Below are 14,407 nucleotides of genomic sequence, written 5' to 3'. Positions count from 1 at the left end.
TGCTCACAGGTAAAGGGGTTCTCCAAGGAGTGTTGGGATGAACCTCGGGTTTCCAGTCTGTTTCTGATCCTGAGTCATGTGAGTAGAACCAGTTTTCGAGTCACACCACCTCCCCCCTTGCTCACCATTTATTAACTGTACCATGGGGGCTGTCAAACTAGATAATAACAATAGCAAAGGTAACCCTCATAGTACAGCTAATACCTGGAGAGGAGAGATGAGGTGGTGGGACTTGAATGCCTGGTGCTGGTTCTGATCAGTTGTCCCACACTCAGAACCAGCCCAGAAACCCAATGGTGACCCCCAAATAGAACATGGATTAAGTCAGTTCCTGTCCAATCCCTTTAAGAGAATGTTTAGTCATGTACTCATAGGGTTAGGCTCACTCCCTAGAGGCCCCGGCTTTACCACCATTTATACCAATCGGTATGATTAGCCGATTCATTGCGTTATCCATGATCAATGTCCTATTGATATGCCACAAATTATTATGTAGATTCTAAGAAGAGAATGACAGATGAGTAAAAACTTTCCATGTGACCTACAAATCCCACACTATACGCACTTTCAACCGTGCATCGACGACCTGTGTTTTTGCCATGAATTCTCGGCAGGGTTACAACACTTCACTATGTTTAATTTTGACTCAAATGTTTCGTAAATGACGCCGGCATCCTCTAAGGGGAAGAGAAGTCAAATACAAGAGCTTTCTAGTAAAAATTAAGTAAACTATAGATTAATCCCGACCATCGTAAAGTGGAAGGTAGGCATGCAGGCACGGATAAGACAAACTCGGTGCATCTGTACCCCTAGGCAAAAGCACTCTAGTCTCTGAATGTGAAGCCATTTATGAAGTCCTTTACAGCGCACAGTCAAAGAGGTTAATTGAAAAATTTCTTAATGTCATTATGAAAAAAAACTAGATTAACCCGAGTTAATTCACTTTATTGTTCAAAATAAAGAGGAATAAGCATTGAACTCGCTTGCAAATTTCGAGCATGAATTAGAGGTGAGATGTTGTCTTTAAGGAGTTTGCCAATTTAATTAAGATATGGAAAATTACTTATTGTTCTTCGCCACTAAAGTGCTAGGAATTAACAAGTGCCCGCGCTGCCTGCGCTTTTCATATCTCCGCCATGTGTTTGTTTGTTTAATACCCGTAAGACTTCATCGTTAAATCTTCAGTATTTATTTCACTAATTCATCACTGCGGCAATATGATACGAGCCCCGAACAGCCATTGTAGTCAATAACCAGTGAATAGATGGATTCCAAAAAGGCTTTATTATTAATAGGCATCTGTCTATATTTGACTCCAAGCTGCAAAACATCAAATTCTTTCCGACGTGGGTAACAACGACCCAGAGCCGAATCGTGATGACCTTGACTCGGTCGGCCTTTTGGCTAAGATCAAGTGTAGTCAATAGAGATGAGCGAGTAGTATTCGATCGAATATTACGGTATTCGAAATACTCGTACTTGATCGAGTATCACTCGCTATTCAAATGGAAAAGTTCGATGCAGAACCAGCATTGATTGGCCGAATGCTATACAGTCAGCCAATCAACGCTGGTTCTTCTCCTACCTTTAGAAGTCTTCTCCATGCAGCTTCCCCGCGGCGTCTTCCGGCTCTAAATTCACTCTGCCAGGCATCGGGCCTGGGCAGAGCCGACTGTGCATGCCCGCACTACATTTTCTTGTAGTGCGGGCATGCGCAATCGGCTTTGCCCAGGCTCGATGCCTGGCAGAGTGAATTCAGAACCGGAAGATGCCGCGGGGACGCTGCACGGAGAAGACTTCTCGGAGGATCCAGTCCGACCCTCACTCGTGGACTTGGTAAGTATAATTTGATCGAATGTTGCCTACCCCTGAAACGAGCATTCCCCCCCCCCATAGACTATAATATTCAAGTAGTCGAATCTCGAAACGAATATCGAATATCGAACATATTACTGTTCGCTCATCTCTAGTAGTAACCTTGACTCGGTGTCTGGTCTCGTTTGACCTTTGGGCAACCGTGCTATTACATTTGCTGTAATGTTATGGTTTTGGCTTTTATACGATGACATGAACGTTTCTTCTTGTTCCTCCTACAGGAAGTATTACTGAAGAGGGCAGCGGACCTCGTTGAAGCCTTGTACGGAATGCCACACAACAACCAGGCAAGTCATTAATGTATCTTTGAAAATCCATTCAGGAATACGCAATTTAGAGAGCCACAGTGAGCAGAGGCTGGCAAGATATCAATACAATCTTATTTGCAATGTATGCCTTTGCCAGCCACCTTAAGGGCAGTGTAATGTGATGAGAAGCACCGAGGGGGGAAAAAAAAGAGCTTCATCTTTCCCGTTTTTCTTCTCAGAGCTCGTTTTCCTATCAGAAATGACAATTAGGTGTAAGGTGCCAAAAGCATAAGCAATCATTAAGACGAGAGAGTAACCTTGAACTGGGTCCAAAATATACAGTGACTAATAGCAAAGCCTGCAGTAAACCTGCCAAGTAGAGGCAAGAGAAAATATTTGACTAAATTGTAACAGTCATGCCATTGCCCTGAAACAAATGTATATATACTGACAGTTTTATTTAGAATAACTAAGTCCGGTTCGTATTCCGTCCTGTAATATATTCCCGTGTCTTCTGAGGAAACTAGACAAGACAATGATGTGGCCTCTACGCTGACTATCCGATCTGTCTGATCGCTCCAAACTAGGAGAAGCTTTATTTGACGGCTGTTGAGACAAACACGTATGATTCCATTGGTAACAATGTCTACGTTTATTGCTGTGTAGGAGATAATCCTGAAACGAGCAGCTGACATTGCTGAAGCATTATACAGTGTGCCACGCAATCACAACCAGATCCCCTCGCTTGCCAACACTCCATCTCACAGCGGCATGATGGGAGTAAACTCGTTCAGCAGCCAGCTAGCAGTTAATGTTTCAGAGACATCGCAAGCTAATGACCAAGGTATGTGGTTACGCAGGACCTAAGTCTATAGGCCACTTATTGGGCTTAGTGAATATCTATTCGTGTTGATTGATGTCATCAGGACGTTGGTATTGTTGCATGTCAATGGGGGATCTCCACCACCGCTCCGTTTCCAGAAGGACCATGTATTGTTTTATCTCTATGTAGAAGCAAAGTATCAGTATATTGTCACGTTACATAAGAACCAATTCCATATGCCGCTTACGAGTCACGTGGGTTGATGTCATCAGTACATTGGTAATGTTGCTTGCCAACATGGACCTCCACCACTGTTCCCTTTCAGGAAGGAACATTTTACCCCTATGTAGATGCAAAGTACAGGGGTGTAACTTGAGGGGATGCAGTTGCATCGGGGCCCAGGAGCCTTAGGGAGCCCATAAGCATTGGCATCAGTATTGAGATTGCAGCTTCCATCTGGCCCATAAACCAAGGAGACCCACAGATTACCCGAACCACACTAAGGTGGATAAACTCCTTAGCACCCATAACGATACGCTGTAGGCATGAGGTACAAAAGATTGCACTGGGGCCCACAAGGCTTTAGTTACGCCACTGGAAAATTATTATACAAAACCAAGTTCCATATGCCGCTTATGAGGCTTGGTTGACGTCATCAGTACATTGAGTGCCAACCATGGCTTCCTTTCTGGAAGAACCATGTATTGTTTTATCCCTATGTAGACGCACAATATCATTGTATCATCAGATGTTACATAAGACCTAATTCCATATGCTGCTCACAGGGCTTAGTCGATCTCATCAGTACGTTTTATTGTTGCATATCAACGTGATCCCACCACTTCTCCTTTTTCAGAAGGACCATGTCTTGTTTGATCTCTATGTGTATGCATAAAATGACTTATGACATTTGAGCAATCATAATTGGTTGTCTCGATATAGAAGAGTAGTCTGCCAGATATGGGAAGAAAGGTACGGGGTCTAAAGTAGACTTAATGTAGGAATACAGAAGTCATTAGAGGGGGGGCAGCCTTTTAAAAACAGCCCTTTAAGATGAAATGAGTGTAACAAACAAGTTGTTGCCTGTCAGTGGTGGCATTTGAAGGTCTCGAGAAGGCTGAAAGTTCATCTTCTATGTTGGTACAAACCAGGAATCAAGCCTGTTGATAATTGCTACTAAGGAGCAACGTGAAAGAAACTGACACAATTGGATCGAAGAAGGCTTTTGTTGGCTGTCTAAGCCTGCGAGGGAACAACATAGTGTGTGCGCGTAGATGATTTAAGCAGGGCTGGTGTGATAAGGTTATCTTAAACTGCAACAGTTGATAGGGCAGTAAGAGGCATTGTGAAGTAAAGCATGTGTGATCAATAAATCTGTGTAGCATTTGATGTGGATTCACGGGGAAGGAAGCAGAAGTGTCTATTATAAATGATAGTAACATTATCTTTTGTTTGCTGGGTTGCTGTTTCTCACAGTAGGCTACAGTCGTAATACAAGCAGTGTATCACCACGAGGATACGTTCCCAGCAGCACCCCACAGCAGTCCAATTACAACACAGTCAGCAATAGCATGAATGGGTATGGAAACACTGGAATGCCCAATTTAGGAGTTCCTGGCTCACCTGGGTTCCTCAACGGCTCATCCGCCAACTCTCCTTATGGCAGTGAGTGTTCTTCTTAATTCCTCTGCATTCGGCTATCTCCAATTTGGTTGCTTTTAATTTTCGTTCCGTTTTTTTATTTGCTTTTATTTTTTGATTTATCTTTTTTTCTTTGCAATTTTTTTTGCTATGAGTTACTGTATAAAAGGATGGGTGACTGAAGGCTGGACATTCTGGACAAGTGAAATGCCAATACAATATCAAAAAAGTTAAAATTGGGGTTTTTCGTAAGATTACTATTCTCATGCCATGCTTTCGATTCTGATAGAAAGAATGTTGTGTGGACGGTATGAGTGTGGTTCATTGCAATCCATTTACACAGCACATCATTGTATATTTTATACAGTATGGTGTCTGCTAGGACATGGAAGGACACAACCATCAGCTTAAACCCTTCCATACAACTAAACTCCATTTTTTTTACTTCTACGTGGAACCCTAAGGAGTTAGACACGTTAGGACGAATATTACCAACGTCATACAGTACAATAGACCAGATCCCCACAATGGATACATATTACATAGATCCCATCCATAGAGTAGCCACATCCACATTTTCATTTTTGGTTTATTTTGCGCAATTTTTTTTTTACTTTTACCTTTCCCAAACTCATAAGGCAAGACCATTAAAAAACTCTTTTTATGTTTTGCCAAGAGAGAATTAGAAACAAGCCAACACTTTTTGAGTCCTGATTATTTTTGCTTTATTGCAGTAGTACCGTCAAGTCCTACAATGGCAGCCTCCTCGGTCACCCTCCCTTCAAACTGTAGCAGTACACACGGCATTTTCTCATTCTCACCTGCAAATGTCATCTCTGCAGTAAAACAAAAGAGCGCGTTTGCTCCAGTCGTCAGGCCCCAAGCTTCCCCTCCACCATCCTGCACCAGTGCAAACGGTAATGGACTTCAAGGTGAGTTGAGCTTCGAAAGAGAAATTTTTGTCTGAATGTAACCTGTATCCGCTCATGTGACAAACCTGACTATTTTGGGCCTTCCATTAACCTGTTAAATCCATTTCATTCCTGGTTTGAAGTCTACCAGTCCAATGCACTCTACTGGGCTTCCTTGTTGCCAGTCTCTTCTTGAGCAAGTTTAGCATGTTTCTATATAATAGTAGCCTATTGTTTCTTTATATGCTGTTTTTGAGCCAAAGTCAAAAGAAATGGGAAATATAACGAATTTGTTCTTCTTACTGCTGGATTGACTTCTGCCTTTGGCTCAAAAGACGATCCAAAAACGCAATGGCGTTTTTCCAAAAATGTGTATGAGACCCTAATAGAGATGAGCGAACACTGTTCGGATCAGCCAATGAATGGAAATGAATGGAAGCACCTGGCACGCAGACTTTGCCGGCAGCCGGCCGCTTAATCCCCCGCGCGCCGGCCGCTTCTATTCAATTCTATGGGAGCGTGTTGTGAGCGGGCTGTTCCGAACAGTGTTCGCTCATCTCTAGACCCTAACATATGTAATGTATAACAAAGGCTTGGCAACAAGAGGAACAGATGTAGCCATTGACATTTTGTCTTTACTACCAGAGGGGTGTATGGGCCCCTCTCGTACAAAAGCACTATGACTTATCATGTCGGCTTCACCAATTTACTAATGAGTCCATCTTTGTTGTGTGCATAGATTCCATACAACATGACATCATCACATTTGGGGGCATGTGACATCATCTACAGATAGATGGTGGCTGAGGATTCGCTTTTGCTACTCTTCTGCCATAGTATAACCCATCTGTGATACCCCCTTATTTTTTAACTCTCATGGTAATGTGTTGATGTTCCACCATTCTTCGATTCCCCCCCTACATGCAAATCCATTTCCTTGCCACAATTTCTAAATGTCTGAAAAAATAGTCACTAGAGTCTTGACAGTCCATGATATTTATGATAGTTTTCAATGCTGCAAGATATATCAAGTATGTTTCTTATTTTTCAGACATGTATTATACTACCACATTCCAAAAATGTTGAAATTCGTAAAGCTAGAACCAGTGCTGCATAATGTGAGACATTTTCATCTTTTAATGTTTCATAAAAAGAACCGTTTACCATTGAGATGATTGTTATTTCACTAAATACCAACATCCCCCCCCTTCCTTCCAGTTGAATGGAATAAAAGATCTAAAAAAATATATTTAAATCGGTATAAATTAAACATAAATGGTCTAAAATGTGACATTTGCAAAACTAACAATTCACCAAATAAATAACTATTGATGTGGCAAAATATTATTCATAAAAAAACTCATATAGGATTTATGTTCTTGAGATAAAACTACGATCAATCCCGATGCCTCAGAGTTCTCTGCTTGTAATGTAATGTGAATATTGACTTCGTAAAGAAACAATGTATCCAAAAACAGAGCGATTTCTATCTGAGTAACAGTCTGAACATATGTTATTTCTCAAAATATTTTTAAATGTAGAATCTGGAGAGGAAGAAGGTTGGGGAGGGTACACTACATGTATAGGAAGTGGCATCTCTGTCCTTTTTCCATTGGGCGTTTGCTTTGAGAATGGCACAAAACACCCGAGGCTTCATGATTCAAAATGTATGTACAATTAAACCATAGTATCCATAGATATGAGTAATGATAGAGCGCTTACCCTGACTTGCATGATGTCCCACGTCAATTGTTTTAATGTGAACCCAGCACCTACACACAAGAACAACATTTTTTCGTTATTGATTTTTTCAAAAATTTGGACAAATTGACAAAAAGACCACTGGGGAACCAATGGAGTCAATGGAGGAGACGTATAAGAGCCAATGGAAATAAAGCAGTGGTGTTGCCTACAGTGACAGATTTTTTTTGATTCCAAAATATTTCAGGGGGTCGGTCACTATAAACTGGCTATAGGGGTGTAGAGGAGGAATAGCTGAGAAGATTGATAGGTTGTTGGTTGAAATGTGTTCTTGGGAGTCCAGTTGCGCCTACTGACTGACAGCCATCTTTGCATGCTAGATCCTATAGGGAAGGCTGCCAAGTGAGACCACCCACTGGACTCCTAAGCATAACAAAACAGGGATTTCAATCAATAAATTGCAAACTATACTCAGTGTTGTTCTACATAGTATACATAGTAATCTTCTCAGCTATTCCTGCTCTGTAACATGCTTATGGCACATTGGATTCTTGAACGTGACCAGTTGCCTTCCCTCGCCAACCGTGCCAATGTTTTTGCATTAGCTTCTATTATTATCCTCCATGCCTCTCCAAATACAAGTCCTGGCCTTGACATTACCACTCTCTTATGTGTAGGTGCCTGGTGCTTCATAAATATATACCAATTCATAAGTTAAAACTGTTATCTATAAAGTTTTATATATTGTTGACTTAAAATGTTGTATGCTTTAAAATATTCAAAAATAAAATGGATAGAAGTAGAAATCTCAGAGATCGTAAAGTTATGAAAATGACCCATTTCCATATACCTTAATAGGACATATGGGCATCCATATACAGGGTGGGCCATAAGTATGGATACACCCAGATAAAATGGAAGTGGTTGCTGATAGCACCTTATTATTTGTGGCATAATAGTACATGGGAGGGGGGAAACATTTGAGGCCGGGTGACGCCCATGGTGGCCATCTGTTTTTCTTGGGCAATTCTCCATGTGTTTGATGTGTCACATCCATTGAAAAAAGTAAAGTTGAATCCAAAATGGCCACCATTGGCGTCACCCGGCCTCAAATGTTTCCCCCCTCCCATGTACTAATATGCCATAAACGGTAAGGTGCTATCAATGAACGAAATTTCTGGCACTCATATAGTATGCTTCCAAAGTGTAACTTTATTCCGACAAAATATACAAACGTTTCGGTCCAAATTAAAGACCTTCTTCAGTGTGTCAGTAGTAGGTAGAATAGGAAGCCAGAGTAAATGGAATGGGGACTCTAGCTGGACTCCCCATTCCATTCCATTTACTCTGGCTTCCTATTCTACCTACTACTGACACACTGAAGAAGGTCTTTAATTTGGACCGAAACGTTTGTATATTTTGGAAGCATACTATCTGAGTGCTGGAAATTTCGTTCATTGCTTATGATGGCCGTGAGAAGCCTTTTCCGGGCACCAGCTTAAACTACCGAGTGACGGCTCATTATTTATATGGTAAGGTGCTATCAGCAACCACTTCCATTTTATCTGGGTGTATCCATACTTATGGCCCATCCTGTAGAGTGGTCTTAAGAGGCATATGAGCAAGAATGGGTAATCTCTAGAGATGAGCGAACACTGTTCGGATCAGCCGTTCTGAACAGCACGCTCCCATAGAAATGAATGGAAGCAGCTGGCAAAGTGTACGTGCCAGGTGCTTCCATTCATTTCTATGGGAGCGTGCTGTTCGGAACGGCTGATCCGAACAGTGTTCGCTCATCTCTAGTAATCTCTTGATCTGGCAGACTAAGCCAGTTCATGTATTACATGGATGGCCATCTTCTAACAAAGAAAACCACTTGCTCTGGCAACCCGGTTAAGCTTTGTATTAAATGGATGGTCTCCATCTGAATGGCCGCCATATAATACTACCGGAAGAACGTCTATAGCTTGCCTTGGCGATAACAGCTGACCGCCATGTGTTCTTTAGAAAAGATCCCCATTTTTAAAAAAAATTATAACCCATTCGAAAAAAAAATTAGGTCTACCGGTAAGGACCAGTTGGCCATAGCAAATAATCAGTTTGCCTATATTAGAACCCCCCCTTGTTCATTGCATTTTATTGCTCTATTTCTATCCTATATCTGAGTATAAAATCATCCGCTCCATATTAAGCTCCTACGTGGCACATTAATAAACCACTTTATTTTTGGTGGCGGAAAATGATATACATGGCCCATTTTTCAATAACAATTATTACGATTCTTGCAAAGTGCCAAATGATAATTATTTCCCCCATCCAACGTTACAGTAAATTTGTATACATGCGAGACATAAGTCTTATCAGCCATAAACTGGTAACTGTATTCCTAAAACAAATTAATATCGTTGGGATTAATGAACTGAGAAATTGAAGCTTAGATCACTACATAAGCAAATTTATTAATGTTACACATAAATTAGTGAGGGGAAAAAATAAGTTTTAATGAAAGAAAGACAAAAAAATGGATAAATTGCAATTGTTCATCTCCAGCCTCGTTTCATTATTATTAAGGATTTGTAGGGGTTGGAGATTATTTTTTTTTCTTCCTATCCTAATAATTCTGCATGATAAAGCTAAGAAAAAAAATAAAAAATTCTATACGTATGACAAACCAGGTTGTCCCCAAGGGCCCGAGCAGTAAGAAAATAAAGAGAGCCCTGGCTCATAAGATTTTAATTTAGAACTAGAGAAATGTCTGGTCCTGGCTGGTGAGTGAGTTGGCTTCATCTGACATTACCAGTACTGACCATGTTGTTTTTCAGCTGTCAACATGACCAGTCTCCTGGGAGTCTGGGCCACTGTTTGCTATTAGCAAAACGCTAAGAGAAATATCATATGTGGGAGGCAGGGTGTTTTGCACCAAAATGTCAGAACACGCTCCTTGCTTAAATGTCCTTCTTCGTTGTTACATTATATTTTGCTGCACTCTCTTAAGACGCCAGCGTAGCTATTCCGATACGTAAAAGAGATGCCCACGACCATTTCTCTTATTTAATGCAGATTTACAAAATTAAAAAAAAATAAGGTGATTTGCAGATATTTGTTTGTATGATGCCAATTTTTCTATAGGACTACATGGTCTTGCCCTTCTTTTATGCAGACACGTGTAGACTGGTGTGTTCCAACATATGACATATTATGGAAGAATATTGGCACTAGATGGCCTATATGTTCCGTGCCAGTTTGGATAATCCCTTCCCTGCCAGACTTTGCACCCAATTCATGACGCCTTCGTCATAAATTGGGGTCAGCGTGTCTAAATGAAAGCTACACCAGCTACTAAGATCATGATGCCAATCTAAATAGGTCTATGTCACCAGCACAACGCTCTCTTTAAGGGGGCATTCACATGGAGTCAAGTGGCGCTGATTCTGCCACGATAACACGTGGCTGATAAAGAGACTCCCATGGACTTCAATGGGTTCCGTTTTCCGCGCAGAACAAATTGAAATCCATGGGTTAAAAAGCCTCCCATTGATTTCAATGTTTCAGAATCGGCACCACTTTACTCCGTGTGAATGTCCCCTAAGGCCGGGTTCACACGATGTCTTTTGGCATGTAATGTGGCACGTAGACGCCGCGGGAGCTTTTGCGGGCCTTATACGCTCCCATTGATTTCAATGGGAGCCGGGACCGTAGACGCAACGCTATTTTGCGGCCACCGCAAAATCACGGGCGCAAAATAGCGCCGCGTATACGATCCACGCTCCCATTGAAATCAATGGGAGCATATACAGCCCGCAAAAGCTCCCGCGGCTTCTACGTGCCACATTACATGCCAAAAGACATCGTGTGAACCCGGCCTAAGAGTGCAAACTCCCATTTTTTTATGCAAAAATTCTGAAATTCTACAAAAAATTTTTCATGGCTTGTATGCCAGTTTTCTGGTGAACAAGCGATGATAAATCAGTCCCATAATAACTACAACCATATAACGTGGAACTATATGGACTCAATTTGACACCATATTGAGCTTGGTCCGTGTTACTTGGCCATAAAACTTGGTCCCACTTTTTGAAATGAGGCAAAATTCTGTAAAAGTTATGCAAATGTCATGAGAGAAATTCATGATGTATAGAGATGAGCTTCATGTGTTTACAGAACCTCAATCTTGGATAATTTCTAGAGTCCACAGAGAAGGTCACTCTTCCAATTTATCAGGTATAGAACATGTGGATTATTACATATCTTAATTGGCAAGATTGTCTTGATGGCCATACAAAGCACAAGTTTTCCTCTTCATCTCTTGGAACAATGAAGTGTCTTTGTATTTGTTTGATACTGAGTGTAAAACCACTCAATATATCAACATGGTGAAAACACATATAGGTTCTCTATCATGAGATCTCCCATAATATCTGAGGACAAGTTACGTGCCTCATATAAATGTTGACAGGCCCATCTCCCAATAGATGAGTAGACCCAGACCATGAAGTCCAAATAGCCAAACCTTTGTCGTTCGAGAACTTGGAGAACATGCTTCCAAGGTCTCTTGGGGTACAAAATGTATTGAAATGACCAATAAGGTCTCCAGATTACAACAAACTTCTGCAGATCAACTTATGGAACCCTAAAATTTCAATAAAAACAGAAATTTAGAAATAGAGTCCCCAATAAAAATCGAGTATTTAACTAATCTTTAGGTTTCACTGAAAGCTCGAGAACGTGTAGGCCTGTTAAGCTAATGTAATCTTTCCTCTTTTCTTCTAGCTATGTCGGGTCTTGTAGTTCCACCAATGTAAAGTCACTTTTGTCTACTTGCTTGTAGCATCAAGCTTCAGAAGAAAGCTTCAGGGGACACATTTAGTGTATTAAGGAGTACTGACGGAACCAGTATCTTCAGAACAAAAAACCACCGAGAAGCAAAATGCTACAAACTCTTTGTTTTACAAAGATTTTATTTGAACTTATTAGAAACTCGACCTGCAAAACGATCGACTTCTTCACGAACAATTCCATTTTGTCGACTGAACTTTTCTCATATTTTTCACCTTTCTCAATCCTGAAGAAGATGGGGAAAAAAGCGACGCCTATTTTGTACAAAGTTTCTGATTATGTCTTGGCTATGTCTAGTACTTGCTCTATGTTGGGACAAAAGCGTTGTGGATGCACCGTTCCGAATTATCATGAAACACTGATGAAAAATGCCTCAGAACATTTTTCGAGTACTCATTATTGGACTCACAATGGTTGTGTATCTCTATAATGTGAAATATTTTTTTGTGGTGAAAAAGGGGGCCAAGGAGGTTTGAGCCATCAAACTGGAAAAAAATAAAATAAAAATATATGAATCATTTAAAAAATTGGGGGAGAGGGTAAAAAGGGGAAACTTGGGCGGGGAAAGGGTTTATCATTGCTTAACTTCATCTTAATGAAATGGAACTTTGTAACTTATTGTAGTTAGGAATTGTAACTTTGATATTGAATTCTCTTGCCTTCAACAAGCACACTGACAGAGGGAGATGCTACTGTCTGTTGGTTCCAATATACTTCCACTGCTAGAGCTTCCTGTTAAGCAAGTGTGACCTGCATCATTTTTTTCAACTTCTTGCTCGCACTGTATACTATTGCATTCTTAGGCTACTGTGAAGTCTATGTTTCTTGTACCAGAAAATTGTCCTTTTGACTTCTAGAACCTTCTTCCCTAATGTGTTTTGTATGTGGTTATAAAATTGTAGACTTTTGTGATTTTGCCAAAGTTGTAGCTAAATATTTATACACTTGTCTTGAATTTTTTTTTTTTTTCCAGATCCACTTAAAATATTTGAGAGCCTTATTTTATTCCTCATGCATTTCGATGGGGAATAAAATAATCTTGACACTTTCTTTCACGTGAACACTTGCAGTCACTAAGGGAATTTATTTTGTAACATATCAATTATAAATATTGTATTTATCTTTGAAATTTTTGTATATTGCTTTCCATTGTTTTATTTTTTTTGTTCTTGTATGTATGTATTATTATTATTATAATTATTGTTATTTTTTTATTTCGTGTCTTTTTTTTAATTTTTTTTTTTTTTTTTTTTTTTACGTTGGACTGGTGTTGACGTGCTGAGAAAACAGCATTAAGCCAAGAAAGGTTGCCTTCATACTGTATGTTCTTTTTAATGAATCCTGGTGTCCATAAATTTCATTTTGTAATTTCAGAAATGTGCTATTGTTTAGACTTTCCGTCCTTTTTTTTTTTTTTTTTTTTAATTGTTTTTGAGGAAAAGTCAAATTCATTCTTTATTTTTATATTATTTTTAAGTTATCTGAACAAATGATTTTTTTTTTTTAATAAAAGTTGTTTGTTGTATAGTCAAAAACAAAAAATTGTGCCACATGGCTGTAATTAATATTAGTAGAACAAAAAAAAATGTGCATGATTATCCAACCGCAACTACAATGGACTTTGTGGTTGTATGTTTCTTTTCATTTTTTTTTTTTTAATTTAATTTTTTTTTTATAGAATGTAAAAAAAAATTTCATTTTAGCTGCCACTCATAAGACTTGCCACATAGTTAAAAAAAATAAATAAAAAAAATTGTGCTTACTGGACAAAATTCAGAGGCCGGAAATTTTAAATAGAAAATTCACAACTGATATTTTGATTAAAAAAATGTTTGCCACATTAGTTTCTCTGATGCCTTAAAGTTATTTTTTTTTATTTTTTAACAAAAAAATTATTTTGTGCTATTTATCACGGGCTTACACCATAATGATGATTTGTGGTGTAATCCTAAAAATAAATAGTGAAAAAAAAAAAAAAGCACAATCCTGGTATAAAATGATGTCACTCCTTTTCCGCGTCTGTCTTCTGCTGCACTCTGCACTCCCGAACTCATGCACTGTTTCTAGGTTTCATACTATGTCACGGTAATACTCAACTTTTTTATATATTTTTAACGCAAATTTTTTGTAGCGAGTCCCAGTAGCTGAGACTTTTTAATTGGAGAAGATGTTCTTGGTAAACGACACAACTTATTAGTGCCAAAATCATAGTTTGTAAAGGTGATGGACCAGTGGATATTTTTTTTGTTTTGTTTTCCTTTGCACTATAGGCATTGCTATTACAGCGGTGTGATTACTTTTGCAAACTGCAGCAGAATTTAAAAAAAATTTTAAACCCAAAAAGGAGAGACATTTTATTTTAATTTCTAGGC

At 39.4% G+C, this 14,407-nt stretch overlaps 1 protein-coding gene across 18 annotated transcripts in view; it reads left to right on the top strand.

The window, feature by feature from the left end:
• Positions 1–13,753, top strand: part of EBF3 (EBF transcription factor 3) — a 148,781-nt gene extending 135,028 nt beyond the window's left edge. For 2 of the 18 annotated variants that reach the window (XM_075257691.1, XM_075257689.1), the window contains exons 12-17: positions 2,097–2,162; positions 2,790–2,967; positions 4,423–4,611; positions 5,322–5,519; positions 7,040–7,165; positions 12,028–13,753. In XM_075257691.1, coding sequence (XP_075113792.1) covers positions 2,097–2,162; positions 2,790–2,967; positions 4,423–4,611; positions 5,322–5,519; positions 7,040–7,165; positions 12,028–12,074 — 804 coding nt within the window. In that variant the 3' untranslated portion in view covers positions 12,075–13,753. Of the gene's footprint in view, positions 1–2,096; positions 2,163–2,789; positions 2,968–4,422; positions 4,612–5,321; positions 5,520–6,549; positions 6,617–7,039; positions 7,166–11,969 lie in introns of all 18 variants that reach the window. The other 16 variants (XM_075257706.1, XM_075257704.1, XM_075257707.1 and 13 more) reach the window with 12 other exon arrangements.
• The last annotated feature ends 654 nt before the right edge of the window (positions 13,754–14,407 follow it).

Source organism: Leptodactylus fuscus, chromosome 10, assembly GCF_031893055.1.
Source record: "Leptodactylus fuscus isolate aLepFus1 chromosome 10, aLepFus1.hap2, whole genome shotgun sequence".
In the NCBI taxonomy this organism is placed as follows: domain Eukaryota; kingdom Metazoa; phylum Chordata; class Amphibia; order Anura; family Leptodactylidae; genus Leptodactylus; species Leptodactylus fuscus.
The sequence above is the reverse complement of the archived record's forward strand: the minus strand, read 5'-3'. Positions and strand labels throughout refer to the sequence as shown.